The sequence below is a fragment of the Notechis scutatus genome, chromosome 1 (genome assembly GCF_049901735.1).
Source record: "Notechis scutatus isolate UNSWTSFEM ecotype Mainland chromosome 1, rNotScu1.2, whole genome shotgun sequence".
Taxonomy (NCBI): domain Eukaryota; kingdom Metazoa; phylum Chordata; class Lepidosauria; order Squamata; family Elapidae; genus Notechis; species Notechis scutatus.
In genome coordinates this window covers 248,399,694-248,418,713 of record NC_142009.1, presented here as the reverse complement: position 1 = coordinate 248,418,713, position 19,020 = coordinate 248,399,694, and the positions used below count along the sequence as shown (strand labels likewise).

The 19,020-nt window shown below is 45.4% G+C and overlaps 1 protein-coding gene across 1 annotated transcript in view; it reads right to left on the bottom strand.

Moving 5' to 3' along the window:
* Positions 1-19,020, bottom strand: part of OVCH2 (ovochymase 2) — a 54,497-nt gene that overhangs the window by 30,905 nt on the left and 4,572 nt on the right. Inside the window, exons 6-10 of the mRNA XM_087959968.1 lie at positions 18,171-18,322; positions 17,171-17,366; positions 14,890-14,913; positions 3,858-3,948; positions 89-222 (exon numbers count right to left, since the gene is read on the bottom strand). Of these exons, the coding sequence (XP_087816094.1) occupies positions 89-222; positions 3,858-3,948; positions 14,890-14,913; positions 17,171-17,366; positions 18,171-18,322 (597 nt within the window). The remainder of the gene's footprint in view (positions 1-88; positions 223-3,857; positions 3,949-14,889; positions 14,914-17,170; positions 17,367-18,170; positions 18,323-19,020) is intronic.

Genomic DNA, 19,020 nt, shown 5'->3' with positions numbered 1-19,020 from the left:
ATTGTCAAAGAAATGTCAACAATAGCAGAAACTTCTGTTTTTAATTAGAAGCCAGCTTGTGGCAATATATTTTGAAGAAGCAACCTACCAATGAGTCGATCATCCATAGAAATCACTGACAAAGAATCATAGTCACAGAATGCATCTGGCTCCACATCAAAGTGAGAAAAATTCAACACTATATGCCTCCCTTCTGGAACAGATAAAGTCCAAATGCAGAGCCTAAATTGAGAACATATGGAGTGAATTCTAGTTGAAAATTAAACCATTAATTAAGCACAGGTGCACAAAATCATAGATAAAACAAAAATTTGTTTCTTCCACCCTCCCATGCATATTATATTAAAATCCAGTTAAATATTGTAACCCTCCCCCCATGCACACACAATAATTTTAGATCTCTAATAAAACCCAGTGAGATTTTAGATTTACTTCTGAAAAATTTAATTCAAACAGCCTAAGAAGAATTTCACAGACTAATAAAAGGTAAGATGAATGCCAAGAAACATGTATAAAGATGAATGTCTAGAACTTTCTAGGATATACAGAAGTCATAGTTACATAATACTTTTTAAAAAGAAGGTTCATTGCTTGCTTTATTTACCGAATAACCCACTATACGAACATAACTTTACTTATCATATTAAGCCACATTAAACCATGGCTCAGCTGATAAAGTACAATCAGCTTAGTTTGCATAAATTCAAGCCCATTATTTACAAATCGCAATATCTGGTTCATATAACAACAATAAAGCACATTAAAGTTTAGAGATCATCCCCACATCTTGCTCACCATAATCAGAAGATGCCTCACTAACCATTTTAAAATGACATACCTTTAGGTTGTCAAAATATTTTGGCAATTAATTAATAATTGGGTCCCTTTGAATGTACCCATGAAAAAGACTTGCATGAAGACATAGCAAATGTAAACAAATTTCTTTTCCTATCTTACAAAACTCACTTTCTCCTCAACTCCAGAAGCATTCCAGGTTATGAAGAGGTTTTTACCCACTAGAAGTTTTTCCTCTCCACTGATGCTCAATTGGAGAAGTGAGCTATGGGAATCCATTATTCGTTTTACTTAACTTGTTTTGCATTAAATCTATATGGACAGTACCAATCTCCTGTAGCATATTCTGAGGGAGGCTAGGGTTTCAGACACCAGAAATTATTCTGACATTATTATTATTATTATTATTATTATTATTATTATTATTATTATTATTATTATTATTATTATTATTATTATTATTATTATTATTATTATTATTATTATTATTATTATTATTATTATTATTATTATTATTATTATTATTATATCTTTAGTGAGATTCACAGCCTTTGGGGCTGGTTGATAGCTCAACGGCCCGAGTCCTAACCAAGGACCTAGGAACTGTTAAAGTTAGTGTCGGAGGATATAAGCTGTTCCAGGTAGGGTAGTTTTTTTGTAGAATCAGGTCTGATAAATTCAGAATTTCCAAATAGCTAGGTAGCCCTTTAGGTATTGCTCCAAGGGTTCCAATTACAATTGGGGTAACACACGATTTCTTTCCCAAAGTCGCTCAACTTCAATTTGAAAGTCCCGACACTTCGTGATTATTTCTTGCTGCATTCTTCAATTCGTGCATCACCAGGTATTGCAATGTAAATGAACCAGCCCTTTTTCTTTTCAATTATTGTTATGTCAGATGTGTTGTGGGCCAAGTGCCTGTGAGTCTGAATTCTGAAGTCCCACAAGATCTTGACTTTTTCATTCTCCAGAACCTTCTCAACCTGATGTTCCCAGTAGGAACATATATTCAAATCCAAACTTTTGGCACAGTTTCCAGTGAATGATTTTAGCAACTTAGTTATGGCGTTCTAGGTAGTTTGTTAAATTTTGCTGCACCCACTGATTAAATGGTCAACTGTTTCATCTTTCTCATTACAGAGGCGGCATTTGCTGTTGGTGGTGACATGCTGAATCTTTGCCTTCATGCAATTTATGGCTAAGGCTTGTTCTTGAGCAGCCAAAATAAAGCCTGCAGTTTCTTTTTTCAGTATTCCTGATTTTAGCCAATTCCAAGTAAGCTTTTGGTCAGCTTTGCCTTCAATAATTTTCAGGTATTAGCCATGCATAGCTTTACTTTTCCAATTTTCAATTTGCTTCTCAATTATTTCTTTTTTGTATTCAGCTTTTTATTATTATTATTGTTATTATTATTAATAATAATATCAATATTATTAATATTATTATATTATTAATATTAATATTATCAATATTATTAATATTATTATTAATCGCACAGTCAGCCAGATGTTCAGACTGGGTTTGGCATTTTTGTCTACCTAACAAGTCCTTACCAAGGACCTGGGATAGGCAAATCTGGATGTTTGATGGTGTTACAGATATCGCTGCAGGATGGAAGCTGTTCCAAATAAAGCTGCCTTCTGCAATTGACTGATGGCAAATTTGTCAATGCCTATGGTGTTCAAGTGGTGCTCCAGTTGTTTTGGGACTATTGGTACTACCCTTGCTTGCCTTTGCCATAGTCATTTTATTTCTATTTGTAGGTCTTTGTATTTTGTTATCTTCTCCAGTTCTTTCTCTTCTATTTTGCTGTCTTCAGGCACTGCCACATCCACTACCCAGACTTTTTTTGTCTTTCTTCTCAACAACTGTTAAGTCCAGGGTGTTATATGGGAGGTGCCTGTCGGGATTCTAAAGTCCCAGAGCAATTTAACTTTTTCATTTTCTATGACTTTTTGTATTTTATGGTTGCACCAGTTCTTGCTTACAGGTAAATGATATTTCTTGCAGATCTTCCAATGCACCATTGTTGCTACTTTGTCATGTCGCTGCTTGTAGTCAGTTTGTGCAATTATCTTGCAGCAGCTTACCACTATTTCTTCAGCTTCTTTGCATAGGTGGCACTTACTGTCTGTTCCTGTCTTCTCAATTCTGGCTTTGTATACATTTGTCCTTAAGGCTTGGTCTTGCACAGCCAGAATTAATCCCTTGGTCTCTTTCTATAACTTTCCTGCTCTTAGCCATTATTATTGTTGTTGTTGATGATGATGTTGTCATCCAAATTAAAGATAAGATTAACATGGCCATGAGAAAATGCCCTTAATATGTTGTATGAATGAAATCATACTTTTAATCTTCTGAATTTGGTCACTCTATTAGGGTTTACATCAGGGGTCTTCAAACTTGAGACTTTAAGCTTTAAGACTTTTGGATTTCAACTCCCAGAATTCCTCCTCCAGTCATGTTAGCTCAGGAATTCTGGGACTTGAAGTCCACAAGTTTTAAACTTGCCAAGTTTGAAGAGCCTTGGTTTACATAATTAAGAGTTTTGGTTAAGTGTACAGGTAGTCCTTGACTTACAACCATTTGTTTAGTGACTGTTTGACGTTAAAACAGCACTGAAAAATGTGATTTATGACCATTTTTCACACTTATCACCACAGCAGCATCCCCATGGTCATGTGATCAAAATTCAGACACTTGGCAACTGATTCATATTTGCAGTGTCCTGGGGTCATGTGATCACCTTTTGTTCTCTTCTGACAAGCAAACTCAATGAGGAAGCCAGATTCACTTCTCAGCCATGTTAGTAACTTAACAGCTGCAGTGGTTCACTTAACAACTGTGTCAAGAAAGGTTGTAAAATGGAATAAAACTCACTTAATAACTGTCTCACTTAATAACTGAAATTTGGGGCTGCATTATGATTGTAAGTCTAGGACTACCTGTAAAAACTTTGCTACAATAGAGTATGGATTGAGAAGGTCTCTGTATGCAACAATCCAGGGTAATTGAGCCTAGAAAATGGCAAATAAATAAGTGTTTGTAGTTTAGCTACTTACTGATTATCCTGATAAAAAGGCTTTGGGAATTCAGGAAAAACCAATTTTCCTTCACTGCCAGAAAGTGCACCATCTTGAATGTTACACGATGCTGTATTGTGAATATATAACATGTTATAATGTAACACTTCAATTAAACTGAATATATATATATATATTTTATTGCAGTCCTTGAGAGTTTTAATTCTAGACTCTCTAGCCACCATAATCATTGCTAGGAATTTTGAAAGTTGACTCCAGCACATCTGGTGGATTATTTTCCTCACTTTTTCTTACTTAGGCATTTTACGCTTGTGCTTATTTTTATTTTTACTTCCTCAAAACTAAAGTAACCGCATAGAAGACCACAGAAAACAGCTTTGTTTTTTTACATTAAAATCTTACTGGGGTAAAAAATAGGAGTAACAAACAAGGAGTAACATTTCTATATTACTTTAGATAAGAAAGTTGTTCTGTATTTGCATTCTTGTAACCCTGTATTCTGATTGGCTAGGACGCACAGCGTTCGGATTGGTTGAGTGTACAGCACTGATTGGCCATTACGGATCAACCGCGATTGGCCTAGCCGATCGCGGGAGATTCGAACGGCTGTCATTGGCCGCGGCACCTGGCACAAATTCTATATAAGCCGCCACCGATCCGATGCAAGCAAGCCGATCTACCACTTAATAAAAAGAGCTTGAAAGTCACTGGTCTCGCGTCTCTCCTCGGGACCGATCCACCAACATAACACTGGCGACGAAGGTGGGATCGTGAGACAAAGACCCACCACACACGTGGCACCGCGGCACACGCAACCAACAAGATGGCCAGCAGCACCGTGCCACCCGCACACTTCAACCAGGCTGCAGAGGACTGGGAATCCTACATCGATAGATTCCTCATGTTCCTGGAAAGCAGCAACCTTAAGGACACGAATGGACAGAAAAAAAGGGCCGTGTTCCTGACACACTGCGGGCCCGCAGTGTTCAAGATGGCGAAAGCCCTCGCCAAACCCGAGGACGTGAAGGCAATGGACTGGGCCGACCTCGAACCCCTGTTGCGGAGCCACTATGCACCCGCTGTACCCACCCTCATCAGACGGCACGACTTCTACCGAAGGGACCAGAAGGAGGGTGAGAGCATCAGCGACTTCTTGGCTGATCTACGGAACCTCGGGGGCATGTGCGGCTTCACCGACATGGATGAAGCCCTGCGAGACCGTGTCGTCCTTGGGCTCAAAGACCCAGTCCTGCAGAGCCGGCTAATGGCAAAGGGCGACATCTCCCTCGCCGACGCCCTCGCCGAAGCGACCGCAGCGGAGGCGACCAGGAAATCGGCGGCTTGGATGCAGCAGATGAGCACAGTGGACCGGCCGATGACTACCGAGGCGACCCCAACCCCGTAGAAGCACCCCGAACCAGGCCGCCGAGCGACAACCACCACCCATCATGGCAACCTCGACTCCCTCTCCAACACCGAGGACGAGGAGGAGGACATCCACCGACTCCAGGCGGAATGAGATCAGCGCAAGCGGCGAGGTCGTAAGTCAGGGTTCCAGTGCGCCGGGTGTGGGGGTGACCATCCACGGTCAGAATGCCAGTTCCTCGACGCAACCTGCCACCATTGCGACAAGCGGGCCACATCGCCAAGGTGTGCCGATTCAAGCGGAACCATGCCCCCGACTACGAGATGGCAGCCCCAGGGATGAGATGGCACCCCCTCAGAACCAGAGACGCGTACGCCGAGAGCCGATGGAGCCGGGACGGAAGAAACAGACATCTCAACGAGGCCAGACAACGAGAAGAAACCCACCAAACGGTCGTCATCAGCCACTCTTCAAATGGGGATGCCCGAAAGGTACGCGTGGAGGTAGGCATTGAAGACCAGCCATGCAAAATGGAGGTGGATTCTGGGTCTTACCTCTCCATGGTTGCGTGGCAGGAAATCAAGCGCCTGGTGCCTACCATCCACAGGCGCAAACTGGAAAGCCAGAAACTCATCCTCAAAGACTACCAGGGAAACCGCATTCCCGTGGTCGGAATAGGACACTTTAAGATTACATTTAAAGGGTGCACCGAGATACTTCCCCTGACAATTGTGGACAAAGACTGCCCTAGCCTCGTGGGACTGCAATGGTTCGCGCCATTGGGAATAGAAGTGACGGGCATCAACCACGTCGCCGAGGACGACTGGGAGGAGCAACTCGTGAAGGACTTCCAGGAGGTCTTCGACGGCAGCCTAGGCAAGTACCGAGGGGCCCCAATATCCTTCAGCCTAGACCCTAACATTGCCCCAATCCGCCTGAAACCCCTGCGAGTGCCCTTCGCACTCAGACCCAAGATCGATGAGCAGTTAGACAAGCTCATCGAGCAAGGGGTACTCGAGCCAACAGACCATGCCAGGTGGGAAACCCCTATAGTCACCCCGGTCAAACCAGATGGGTCGGTGAGAATCTGCGGTGACTACAAGGCCACTCTCAACCACGCCCTGCAACAGAGTGCCTACCCCGTCCCAGTGGTACAGCACCTTCTGCACTCACTGGGGGGAGGCAAGGTTTTCGCGAAACTCAACCTGGCACAGGTTTATCAGCAATTGCCGGTTGACACAGAAACCGCAGAGGCACAAACCATAGTCACACACCGGGGGGCTTTTTGCTGCAAGAGACTCCAGTTTGGAGTCAGCGTAGCACTGGGGGTCTTCCAAAGCCTCATGGAGAGGCTACTCCAAGGGATTAAGGGGGTCGTCCCCTACTTTGATGATGTGCTGGTGTCAGCGACCAACCAGAAACAATTAGAAAGCCGTCTAAGGGAGGTGCTACAAAAATTCAAAGACTCGGGGCTGAAAGTCAAAAAAGAAAAATGCCAGCTGTGCACCGAGAAAGTCGAATTCCTGGGGTACCTCCTAGACCAGCACGGAATCTACCCAACAGAAAAAAAAAATCAGGGCCATCAAGGAAGCCCCTAGACCAAGAAATAAAACAGAACTGCAGGCATTTCTTGGACTGAATAACTTCTATAATGTTTTCCTGCCCCAAAAGGTGACCGCGGCGGAACCGTTGCATAGGCTGCTGGACAAGACAGCCACCTGGAACTGGGGAAGGCGAAAGGAAAATGCATTCAACCGGACTAAACACCTACTCACATCGGACGCTGTCCTCATCCAGTACAGCGAGACCCTACCACTAGCGGTCACTTGCGATGCATCACCCTTCGGCGTCGGGGCCATCCTCAGCCACACTCTTCCGGACAGAAAAGAGGCATCCATCGCCTTCTTTTCAAGGACCCTCTCAAAACCGGAAAGAAATTACAGCCAGCTGGACAAGGAGGCCCTGGCAATCATCACCGCCGTAAAGAGGTTCCATGAGTACCTCTACAGCAGAACCTTCACCATCATCACCAACCACAAGCCGCTGTTAGGGATTCTGGCAGGGAATAAGGCCACCCCGAACATTCTATCCCCGAGAATGACAAGGTGGTCCGAATTCCTTGCCGCCTACAGTTACCGGCTAACCCACCGACCCGGTAAGACAATATCACCATGCAGACACCTTGAGCCGCACACCCTTGCCCAACCTGGACACCGACCCAGCACCCACAACGTCCACCCTGAGCATAGAGACTTTACCCAATCTCCCAGTGACCGCGTCAGACATTGCCCACGAAACTAATAAAGACAAACGTCTGGCGCGGGTCTTAAATTGGGTGGAGAAGGGGTGGCCAGAAAAAGACAACGACGAACAATTCAGGACCTTTCGAAACCGACAAACAGAACTTTTCACTCAAAAGGGTTGTTTACTGTGGGGGGACAGGGTTGTTGTCCCAGAAAAATTACAGAAAAGGGTCTTGGAATTGTTGCATGAGGGGCACCCAGGCATCGTTAAGACTAAAGCCCTGGCCAGGAGTTACGCCTGGTGGCCAGGGATGGACAAGCAAATCGAAGCTTGGGTGGCAACATGCAGGCAATGCCAAGAATCCAGGCCAAGCCCTCCTGCCGCCCCAATCCTGGAATGGGAAACCCCCAGAGGGCCATGGTCCAGGATTCATATAGACTTCGCCGGACCCACAAAGGGACACACCTTCCTCATAACGGTAGACGCTTACTCCAACTGGTTGGAGGTAAGCAACATGAGAACTACCACCACAGAGGCCATTATCAAAGAACTCAACAGACTATTCTCAACCCACGGCCTCCCAGATGTAATTGTATCAGATAACGGGCCCCAGTTTACCGCACTGGAATTCGAAAAATTCCTAGCGGAACGGGGAATACAGCATGCACTGACAGCGCCAGCACATCAGGCGGCAAATGGGAGGGCGGAACGAATGGTCCAATTTACAAAGAAAACAATCCAAAAAATCGAAACCGGGGAAATACAAGACAAAATTAATAAAATGCTATTCATACAACACATAACTCCAAACATGACAACCAACAAAAGCCCGGCAGAACTATTAATGGGGAGGAAATTAAGGTCCCACTAGACAGGCTGCACCCCACGTACAACCCAGAAAAAAAACCCGATTCATCTAGCAAGCACCGAACATTCGCACCGGGTGACACAGTATACGCAAGGAACCTCACAGGGGACCCACTCTGGGTACCAGCAACAATAACCCAGATAACAGGTCCCCGCTCATACCGGCTACAAACAACCGACGGACGAGCATGGAAGCGACACATCGATCAGCTAAGATCAAGAGCTAACACGGGAAATACAACCGACACGGAGATACACAGAAACAAAGAACCCGAAGAAGGAAGGGGAAACCCAAACAGCAGCCCAGAAAGAGAGGGAAACCCCACAACACCAAACAAACAAACCCAACAAAAAGGAAACCAACAATACTCACCAGCAGAGCCACCGACGGATGACCAGCTCGAAGCCTCGCCTGGAAGGAGCAGCCAAGCAAGTTCAACCAGCCCGGGAAGACCAGGCAGGAACAGCAGAGCCAGCAGCTCGACCAGCCCGAGTAGACTGGGAGGGAGCTACGGCGAAGGGCCCGACTCACCCTTCCAGGCGGTTCCATCGATGAGGCAGGGAGCAACACAGAACCCAACCGAACCAGTCGGAGATCAAGCAACAACTAACCTGCACAGGTCCAGTAGACAAGTACGGAGCCCCGCCTACTTACGGGACTACATCACGTAGGACCATACCAAGAGGGGAGGGGTGTTCTGTATTTGCATTCTTGTAACCCTGTATTCTGATTGGCTAGGACGCACAGCATTCGGATTGGTTGAGTGTACAGCACTGATTGGCCATTACGGATCAACCGCGATTGGCCTAGCCGATCGCGGGAGATTCAATGGCTGTCATTGGCCGTGACGCCTGGCACAAGTTCTATATAAGCCGCCGCCAATCCGATGCAAGCAAGCCGATCTACCACTTAATAAAAAGAGCTTGAAAGTCACTGGTCTCGCGTCTCTCCTCGGGACCGATCCACCAACATAACACTGGCGACGAAGGTGGGATCGTGAGACAAAGACCCACCACACACGTGGCACCGCGGCACACGCAACCAACAAGATGGCCAGCAGCACCGTGCCACCCGCACACTTCAACCAGGCTGCAGAGGACTGGGAATCCTACATCGATAGATTCCTCATGTTCCTGGAAAGCAGCAACCTTAAGGACACGAATGGACAGAAAAAGGGCCGTGTTCCTGACACACTGCGGGCCCGCAGTGTTCAAGATGGCGAAAGCCCTCGCCAAACCCGAGGACGTGAAGGCAATGGACTGGGCCGACCTTGAACCCCTGTTGCGGAGCCACTATGCACCCGCTGTACCCACCCTCATCAGACGGCACGACTTCTCAAAGGGACCAGAAGGAGGGTGAGAGCATCAGCGACTTCTTGGCTGATCTACGGAACCTCGGGGGCATGTGCGGCTTCACCGACATGGATGAAGCCCTGCGAGACCGTGTCGTCCTTGGGCTCAAAGACCCAGTCCTGCAGAGCCGGCTAATGGCAAAGGGCGACATCTCCTCGCCGACGCCTCGCCGAAGCGACCGCAGCGGAGGCGACCAGGAAATCGGCGGCTTGGATGCAGCAGATGAGCACAGTGGACCGGCCGATGACTACCGAGGCGACCCCCAACCCCGTAGAAGCACCCCGAACCAGGCCGCCGAGCGACAACCACCACCCATCATGGCAACCTCGACTCCCTCTCCAACACCGAGGACGAGGAGGAGGACATCCACCGACTCCAGGCGGAATGAGATCAGCGCAAGCGGCGAGGTTGTAAGTCGGGGTTCCAGTGCGCCGGGTGTGGGGGTGACCATCCACGGTCAGAATGCCAGTTCCTCGACGCAACCTGCCACCATTGCGAAAGCGGGGCCACATCGCCAAGGTGTGCCGATTCAAGCGGAACCATGCCCCCGACTACGAGATGGCAGCCCCCAGGGATGAGATGGCACCCCCCTCAGAACCAGAGACGCGTACGCCGAGAGCCGATGGAGCCGGGACGGAAGAAACAGACATCTCAACGAGGCCAGACAACGAGAAGAAACCCACCAAACGGTCGTCATCAGCCACTCTTCAAATGGGGATGCCCGGAAGGTACGCGTGGAGGTAGGCATTGAAGACCAGCCATGCAAAATGGAGGTGGATTCTGGGTCCTACCTCTCCATGGTTGCGTGGCGGGAAATCAAGCGCCTGGTGCCTACCATCCACAGGCGCAAACTGGAAAGCCAGAAACTCATCCTCAAAGACTACCAGGGAAACCGCATTCCCGTGGTCGGAATAGGACACTTTAAGATTACATTTAAAGGGTGCACCGAGATACTTCCCCTGACAATTGTGGACAAAGACCGCCCTAGCCTCTTGGGACTGCAATGGTTCGCGCCATTGGGAATAGAAGTGACGGGCATCAACCACGTCGCCGAGGACGACTGGGAGGAGCAACTCGTGAAGGACTTCCAGGAGGTCTTCGACGGCAGCCTAGGCAAGTACCGAGGGGCCCCAATATCCTTCAGCCTAGACCCTAACATTGCCCCAATCCGCCTGAAACCCCTGCGAGTGCCCTTCGCACTCAGACCCAAGATCGATGAGCAGTTAGAGAAGCTCATCGAGCAAGGGGTACTCGAGCCAACAGACCATGCCAGGTGGGAAACCCTCTATAGTCACCCCGGTCAAACCAGATGGGTCGGTGAGAATCTGCGGTGACTAAAAGGCCACTCTCAACCGCGCCCTGCAACAGAGTGCCTACCCCGTCCCAGTGGTACAGCACCTTCTGCACTCACTGGGGGAGGCAAGGTTTTCGCAAACTCAACCTGGCACAGGTTTATCAGCAATTGCCGGTTGACACAGAAACCGCAGAGGCACAAACCATAGTCACACACCGGGGGCTTTTTGCTGCAAGAGACTCCAGTTTGGAGTCAGCGTAGCACTGGGGGTCTTCCAAAGCCTCATGGAGAGGCTACTCCAAGGGATTAAGGGGTCGCCCCTACTTTGATGATGTGCTGGTGTCAGCGACCAACCAGAAACAATTAGAAAGCCGTCTAAGGGAGGTGCTACAAAAATTCAAAGACTCGGGCTGAAAGTCAAAAAGAAAAATGCCAGCTGTGCACCGAGAAAGTCGAATTCCTGGGGTACCTCCTAGACCAGCACGGAATCCACCCAACGGAAAAAAATCAGGGCCATCAAGGAAGCCCCTAGACCAAGAAATAAAACAGAACTGCAGGCATTTCTTGGACTGAATAACTTCTATAATGTTTTCCTGCCCCAAAAGGTGACCGCGGCGGAACCGTTGCATAGGCTGCTGGACAAGACAGCCACCTGGAACTGGGGAAGGCGAAAGGAAAATGCATTCAACCGGACTAAACACCTACTCACATCGGACGCTGTCCTCATCCAGTACAGCGAGACCCTACCACTAGCGGTCACTTGCGATGCATCACCCTTCGGCGTCGGGGCCATCCTCAGCCACACTCTTCCGGACAGAAAAGAGGCATCCATCGCCTTCTTTTCAAGGACCCTCTCAAAACCGGAAAGAAATTACAGCCAGCTGGACAAGGAGGCCCTGGCAATCATCACCGCCGTAAAGAGGTTCCATGAGTACCTCTACAGCAGAACCTTCACCATCATCACCAACCACAAGCCGCTGTTAGGGATTCTGGCAGGGAATAAGGCCACCCCGAACATTCTATCCCCGAGAATGACAAGGTGGTCCGAATTCCTTGCCGCCTACAGTTACCGGCTAACCCACCGACCCGGTAAGACAATATCACATGCAGACACCTTGAGCCGCACGCCCTTGCCCGACCTGGACACCGACCCAGCACCCACAACGTCCACCCTGAGCATAGAGACTTTACCCAATCTCCCAGTGACCACGTCAGACATTGCCCACGAAACTAATAAAGACAAACGTCTGGCGCGGGTCTTAAATTGGGTGGAGAAGGGGTGGCCAGAAAAAGACAACGACGAACAATTCAGGACCTTTCGAAACCGACAAACAGAACTTTTCACTCAAAAGGGTTGTTTACTGTGGGGGACAGGGTTGTTGTCCCAGAAAAATTACAGAAAAGGGTCTTGGAATTGTTGCATGAGGGGCACCCAGGCATCGTTAAGACTAAAGCCCTGGCCAGGAGTTACGCCTGGTGGCCAGGGATGGACAAGCAAATCGAAGCTTGGGTGGCAACATGCAGGCAATGCCAAGAATCCAGGCCAAGCCCTCCCGCCGCCCCAATCCTGGAATGGGAAAACCCCAGAGGGCCATGGTCCAGGATTCATCGGACCTACAAAGGGACACACCTTCCTCATAACGGTAGACGCTTACTCCAACTGGTTGGAGGTAAGCAACATGAGAACTACCACCACAGAGGCCATTATCAAAGAACTCAACAGACTATTCTCAACCCACGGCCTCCCAGATGTAATTGTATCAGATAACGGGCCCCAGTTTACCGCACTGGAATTTGAAAAATTCCTAGCGGAACGGGAATACAGCATGCACTGACAGCGCCAGCACATCAGGCGGCGAATGGGAGGGCGGAACGAATGGTCCAATTTACAAAAAAAACAATCCAAAAAATCGAAACCGGGGAAATACAAGACAAAATTAATAAAATGCTATTCATACAACATATAACTCCAAACATGACAACCAACAAAAGCCCAGCAGAACTATTAATGGGGAGGAAATTAAGGTCCCACTAGACAGGCTGCACCCCACGTACAACCCAGAAAAAAAACCCGATTCATCTAGCAAGCACCGAACATTCGCACCGGGTGACACAGTATACGCAAGGAACCTCACAGGGGACCCACTCTGGGTACCAGCAACAATAACCCAGATAACAGGTCCCCGCTCATACCGGCTACAAACAACCGACGGACGAGCATGGAAGCGACACATCGATCAGCTAAGATCAAGAGCTAACACGGGAAATACAACCGACACGCAGATACACAGAAACAAAGAACCCGAAGAAGGAAGGGGAAACCCAAACAGCAGCCCAGAAAGAGACGGAAACCCCACAACACCAAACAAACAAACCCAACAAAAAGGAAACCAACAATACTCACCAGCAGAGCCACCGACGGATGACCAGCTCGAAGCCTCGCCTGGAAGGAGCAGCCAAGCAAGTTCAACCAGCCTGGGAAGACCAGGCAGGAACAGCAGAGCCAGCAGCTCGACCAGCCTGAGTAGACCGGGAGGGAGCTACGGCGAAGGGCCTGACTCACCCTTCCAGGCGGTTCCATTGATGAGGCAGGGAGCAACACAGAACCCAACCGAACCAGTCGGAGATCAAGCAACAACTAACCTGCACAGGTCCAGTAGACAAGTACGGAGCCCCGCCTACTTACGGGACTACATCACGTAGGACCATACCAAGAGGGGAGGGGTGTTCTGTATTTGCATTCTTGTAACCCTGTATTCTGATTGGCTAGGACGCACAGCATTCGGATTGGTTGAGTGTACAGCACTGATTGGCCATTACGGATCAACCGCGATTGGCCTAGCCGATCGCGGGAGATTCGAATGGCTGTCATTGGCCGTGACGCCTGGCACAAGTTCTATATAAGCCGCCGCCAATCCGATGCAAGCAAGCCGATCTACCACTTAATAAAAAGAGCTTGAAAGTCACTGGTCTCGCGTCTCTCCTCGGGACCGATCCACCAACATAACAAAAGTGACTGTATGAATTTAAAGCTTCTATGGGGGGGATCCAAAAATGCTCACACAAGAAGGTTTTGCAGGTTTCCAGGGCTTTCAAATAAGTTTGGGGAACCTTTGAAGGAATTCAGTCGGTACAGAGAGATATGTTGTGTTACACAGCTACAACTGTTCCATATTTGCCAATTGTGAGAGAGAAGACAAGAGACAGTGTGTCATCTGGGATGCCCTAATACAATGCTTGTCGAATGGGATAACAAAAAATAAAAATGTAATCATGCTTTGAGTAAAATTCAATTTCATCGAATTAGAGGATGAAAGCTGCTTAGCTCCAATAATTAAGGACTTGTTTCATCTCATGTTCCTTTTGGTCCATAGCTTAAAAGGAGTTCTGGAGTCCAAATAAGCCAGCATAGCTCCTATATTTAAAGACTTATTTTACTAACCAATCTATAAAATAAAAGCAGTGAAGACATGAATTCAGAGATAAAGCCAGTTCTTAAGATTAATTTCAAGGGAGGGCAAAGTTTATCCACTGAAATTGCTTACCAAATGAGACTGTGCACAAGGTATTACAAATTAATCAGCATGACAACAGTGAGCAGCTATTAAAGCTAAAGTAAAATTCTTAAAGTTCATCATTGTTCTTCCTATCTTATTTCAAGAACTGCTTATTTTAATGTTACTTAAATATATCAACTTTAATTATTTAATTGCATTCAGCATTTATAAGGTAAAGGAATATCAATTACTTAAAAATCAGTTGAATTGAGAAACTATGTAAATATTTTTTAAAAAATCAATTTTTCACATTTTAATTTTGCATTGACTGGAAATATTATCAGATGTAAGCACAAAGTTGACCATAAAACATTGAACTTATCAAGAATATTCAAATTCAAAAAGGTCTTCTTGAAATTCTATACTCACCTACAGAACTCTTCATTTTGACATCTAATTAAAAGGAATGAATGAAATAGATTAACTATAAACTTTTCACTTTTGTACAGCATCAAAAATGTCACAGTGAATTTGTAGCAGCAAAATGTAGCTTTCTTTGGACCCAAATCTCTGTCTTTCTGTTAAAAAAATGTATACAGGCAAACCTTGACTTACAACCATTCACTTAAAGATAGCCTAGCTCTAGGAAAAAAATATTTACAACCTGCAATCACATGATTGTGATTTATGATCACAATCACAAAAATTATTTACAACCTGCAATCACATGATTGTGATTTATGATCAGTCTGTTACTGTCAATCGGGGAAGCCAAATTCACTTACGACCATGAAATTCGCTTAGCAATCATATGATTCACTTAACCATGACATGATTCACTTAATGGCTTGTTGACTTGCTTAATGGCTGTGGTAAAAATGTAATTAAAATTATCATCTGGTCACATGATGACTTGCTTAACGATTGCATTGTTTAGAGACTGAAATTCCAGTCCAAATTGGAATTTGACTGAAATAGAACTATTACCAGTTTGAAGCTGAATATTGATATTTCTATAAAATAAAACCAATGACATTTGTAACAGTGTAGTGCAAAAGTGGTATACTGCCTTCAGTCACTACCAACAAAGCCTCTGACGTTACCTTCCCATAATGCACAACCAGGGGTGGGATTCAAATTTTTAACAACTGGTTCTGTGGGTGTGGCTTAGGTGGTGGTGGTGGCTTGGTGGTCATGTGACTGGGTGGACATGGCTTGGTGGTCATGTTATTGGCTGGGTGTGGCCAACTCAATATCACTCACATCGAGGCACGCATCTCCTTGCCTGGCCTCTCATGACTGTGGGGATGCTGCAACAGTCGTAAGCGTGAAAAATGGTCATAAGTCACTTTTTTCAGTACCATTGTAACTTTGAATGGTCACTCCACATGAGCAAAGTACCAGCAAAGGAAGAAAAAAAAACTCCAGAGACGTTCCTGAGACAGGAAGTCTAGTCCTGCCAAGAATGTAATAAGGGTTAACAGAGAGGCAGTTTCTGTAAGCAACACCAGAATGTTTCCCTCCTGCCTTCCTTACAGGATTAGGCCAGTAATTTCTTCTAACAACCAGTTCTCCAAACTGCTTAGAATGTTAACAACCGGTTCTAGCGAATAGGTGAGAACTGGTAGAATCCCACCTCTGTGCACAACTAGCCTCTTAAAACAAAGAGATCAGGAGAACAAACTTGGAACCATTTCATGTGCATATACTTTGCTGTATAACAAAACAAAATGAAAAACATTACATGTATATTACACCCAACGTCATTCTGGAGTCTTTTTCTTACCCAATGTTCTTGCACTCAAATGAATATTGCTAATTTTGCCAGTGCATACTAATGGAATGGCATTCACTAGGGAATTCATGGCTTTCTACAGGTTGCTGAACTACAAATGCCAAAAGCTATAATAGCTGGAGTTGCTGAAAGTTGTAATTAGTGACTTTTGGAAAGCCACAGACTTTCTAATTACACTTTATCAAGACAAATATTTCTCCTCACAATGAACATTCCCTCAAAGCTGATCTAAGGTGATGAAAGAAAGCCTGCCACCTTCTGGTACACATCTGAGTAGAGCAGAGAAGGCAGAGTAAAGAAAAACCTGGTTTCTGAAGCAGACTCTCCTCATGTCAAGCCAGATGTATGTAGCCTGACTTTATAACCCAGTAAACATAAAACATAACAACATCATAACATAACGTAACATAAAACTAGGCATCAACTTTCAACATTTTTGTCAAGTAATGTGATGGTATATGAGAAAACCTTGTGAGAAAGAGCCAGGAGACACATCTAAGGCAATGGTTAGATAACAGACAGCATAGTAGTGGATAGTGGACAGGACAAGAGGCCCAGAAGAGTTTCTGAGGCTGAAAACGAGAGAGGGGCAGGGAGGATTGTTCTTTCTCATACTTGCAATGTAGCTTTACAATACAGTAGAATTAGCTTATCTGGTTGTGATTCCTATCTGGTTTACCCCGCAAGGCTGACAAGGGATGAGAAAGATTCCCTCAAAAGACAGACATTAAAAATTGGCTAAGCATAGGTGTTTTGTTTGCATGGGTGAGAGGGGGGATACTTTTAGAAGGGGAGCAAGTTTCTACTCTTAATGCAAGTCATAAATTCTAATCAGGTCAAATACTATTATCAATGAGATGCTAATTGAGGTTAATAATGAGCTAAATCACAGTATTGGTGATATTTGGTTACTACCGGTATCTATATGCTGCTGAATCCAAGGGAGCACCTTGGTCAGATCCGTAAAGACTCCTGGAGTTCCTCTTTTCGCATACTTCTTTTGCAGATTATGAATCCAGCTTCGAGCACATCCTATGCCCCATGAAGTCACTCCAATCAGGGTCCAAGGGCCATGTTCACGTTGGCACACAAGTGAACCTCCAGAATCCCCCTTGTGAGAAACACAAGAGGAGAAACATTTTTCCCCCCCAAAAGGAGACACATCTGAAACATTACATGCAGTTCTTTACTTATTGGATCTTAAGCATACTCTCCTTTTTGCAAACTGGTGGGACAGCTCATTCCAGCCCTGTCACCTAATAAAGAGGCAATGTTACCTAGAGAATAAATTAGGGCAGGACTTAATGTGTGAAAGACTTCACCGAAAAGTTGACTCTGGCAAGGGAGAGGAACCCATTTGAGATCCAGTTGAGAAAATATAATTGGTTGGTCTTTATCAATGAATGGATGTGTTTTTGATGCCTCCACTAAGTTTGCATTAAAAATTGCAGGACTATGGATTAAAGAAGAATTGGATCCTAAATTACTGAAGGATTATTCTCATGCCCACTATGAAACACTAGAATGACTGTCCACTTGCAAAGACTAAAATAGATTATTTTTATTCACATTTCTTGCCAATTTTTCAATGCCCTAATAAAAGCACCATTAAAAGCTCAGGGCTGGCTCTACTTATTTTGAAGCAATGGTTCTTTGGTGGCTAATGATCAAACAGCCTTGCTCTGAATTTCCACCTGGAAATGAACTTGAAATCTATTATTAATAAGCCACGGCCTTTCCTCCTAATAGTTTCTTTTGGAATTTTTCTAAAAGTCACAAAATGGACCTAAAACTACAATGGTATTTTACTACCGTATTGTGTATCATCATCATCCACAACATTACCATTACTACCAATATCATCACCATCATCATCACATTCTCCTTAATAAACCTACTGATATAACCTACCAACCTGGCAAGCATCTTTTCCTCCATCTGGAAATCCAGCACACATTATAGTGTGACTTTGAATAGGCCTCCTTAGAGTTGACAAGATTCCAGAACATTGTGTCTGGTCTAAGATAGGCAATCTGACTTCATGCAGAATGTCAGGGAGAATCCCATCTGAAAACCAAACAAAAAACAAAAAAAACTTCAGGAAGTTGCTTAGCCGTTGCATAGCAAGTTTTCATATTGTCATATTACATCAAGGTCCAGATTGTTCATTCTAGCTAGAAATAGATGTTAGGGGTCTCAAGCAAAGATCTTTGTTTACTGCCTGATCCCTTTTTACTCTGGAGTTCCAGGGACTGGACCACTAGCCCTCAGAGTACTTAATGTGTATTGTGCCATTTTCCCCTCCACAAAACTTTCAAACATCATGAATTGAAATGGTGAAAGACTACAATGTGAAGCCAACAGTTTTCCAACTGTTTGTTAAACGTGATGACCATTGAAAACAGGATTTCTAGCCCTAGATGAAAGGAGAACTGCATGTTGAAATACGTGACATCGTTGAACATCATGGGATACACACTATTATGCAATCATTTTCATAAATTAAGCAACAGGGTAATAAGCAGATGTTTCTGAATATCTCTTTACCGCAATATCTAACATTTGCTTATATTTGTGGAAATTTAGCCTTAGAATGCACTAGAACCAAGGCTGACTTTATTTTGGGAGTGAAAATAGTATTGGGCATAGAGAGAAAACACACTTCCCTAAAACATTTGAGCTGCATTTATTGTCACTTTCTCCCCGCTTTCATTTTTTGCATTATTCATTTTCATTTTTTGCCTCCCACCTTGGCTTCCCATGAG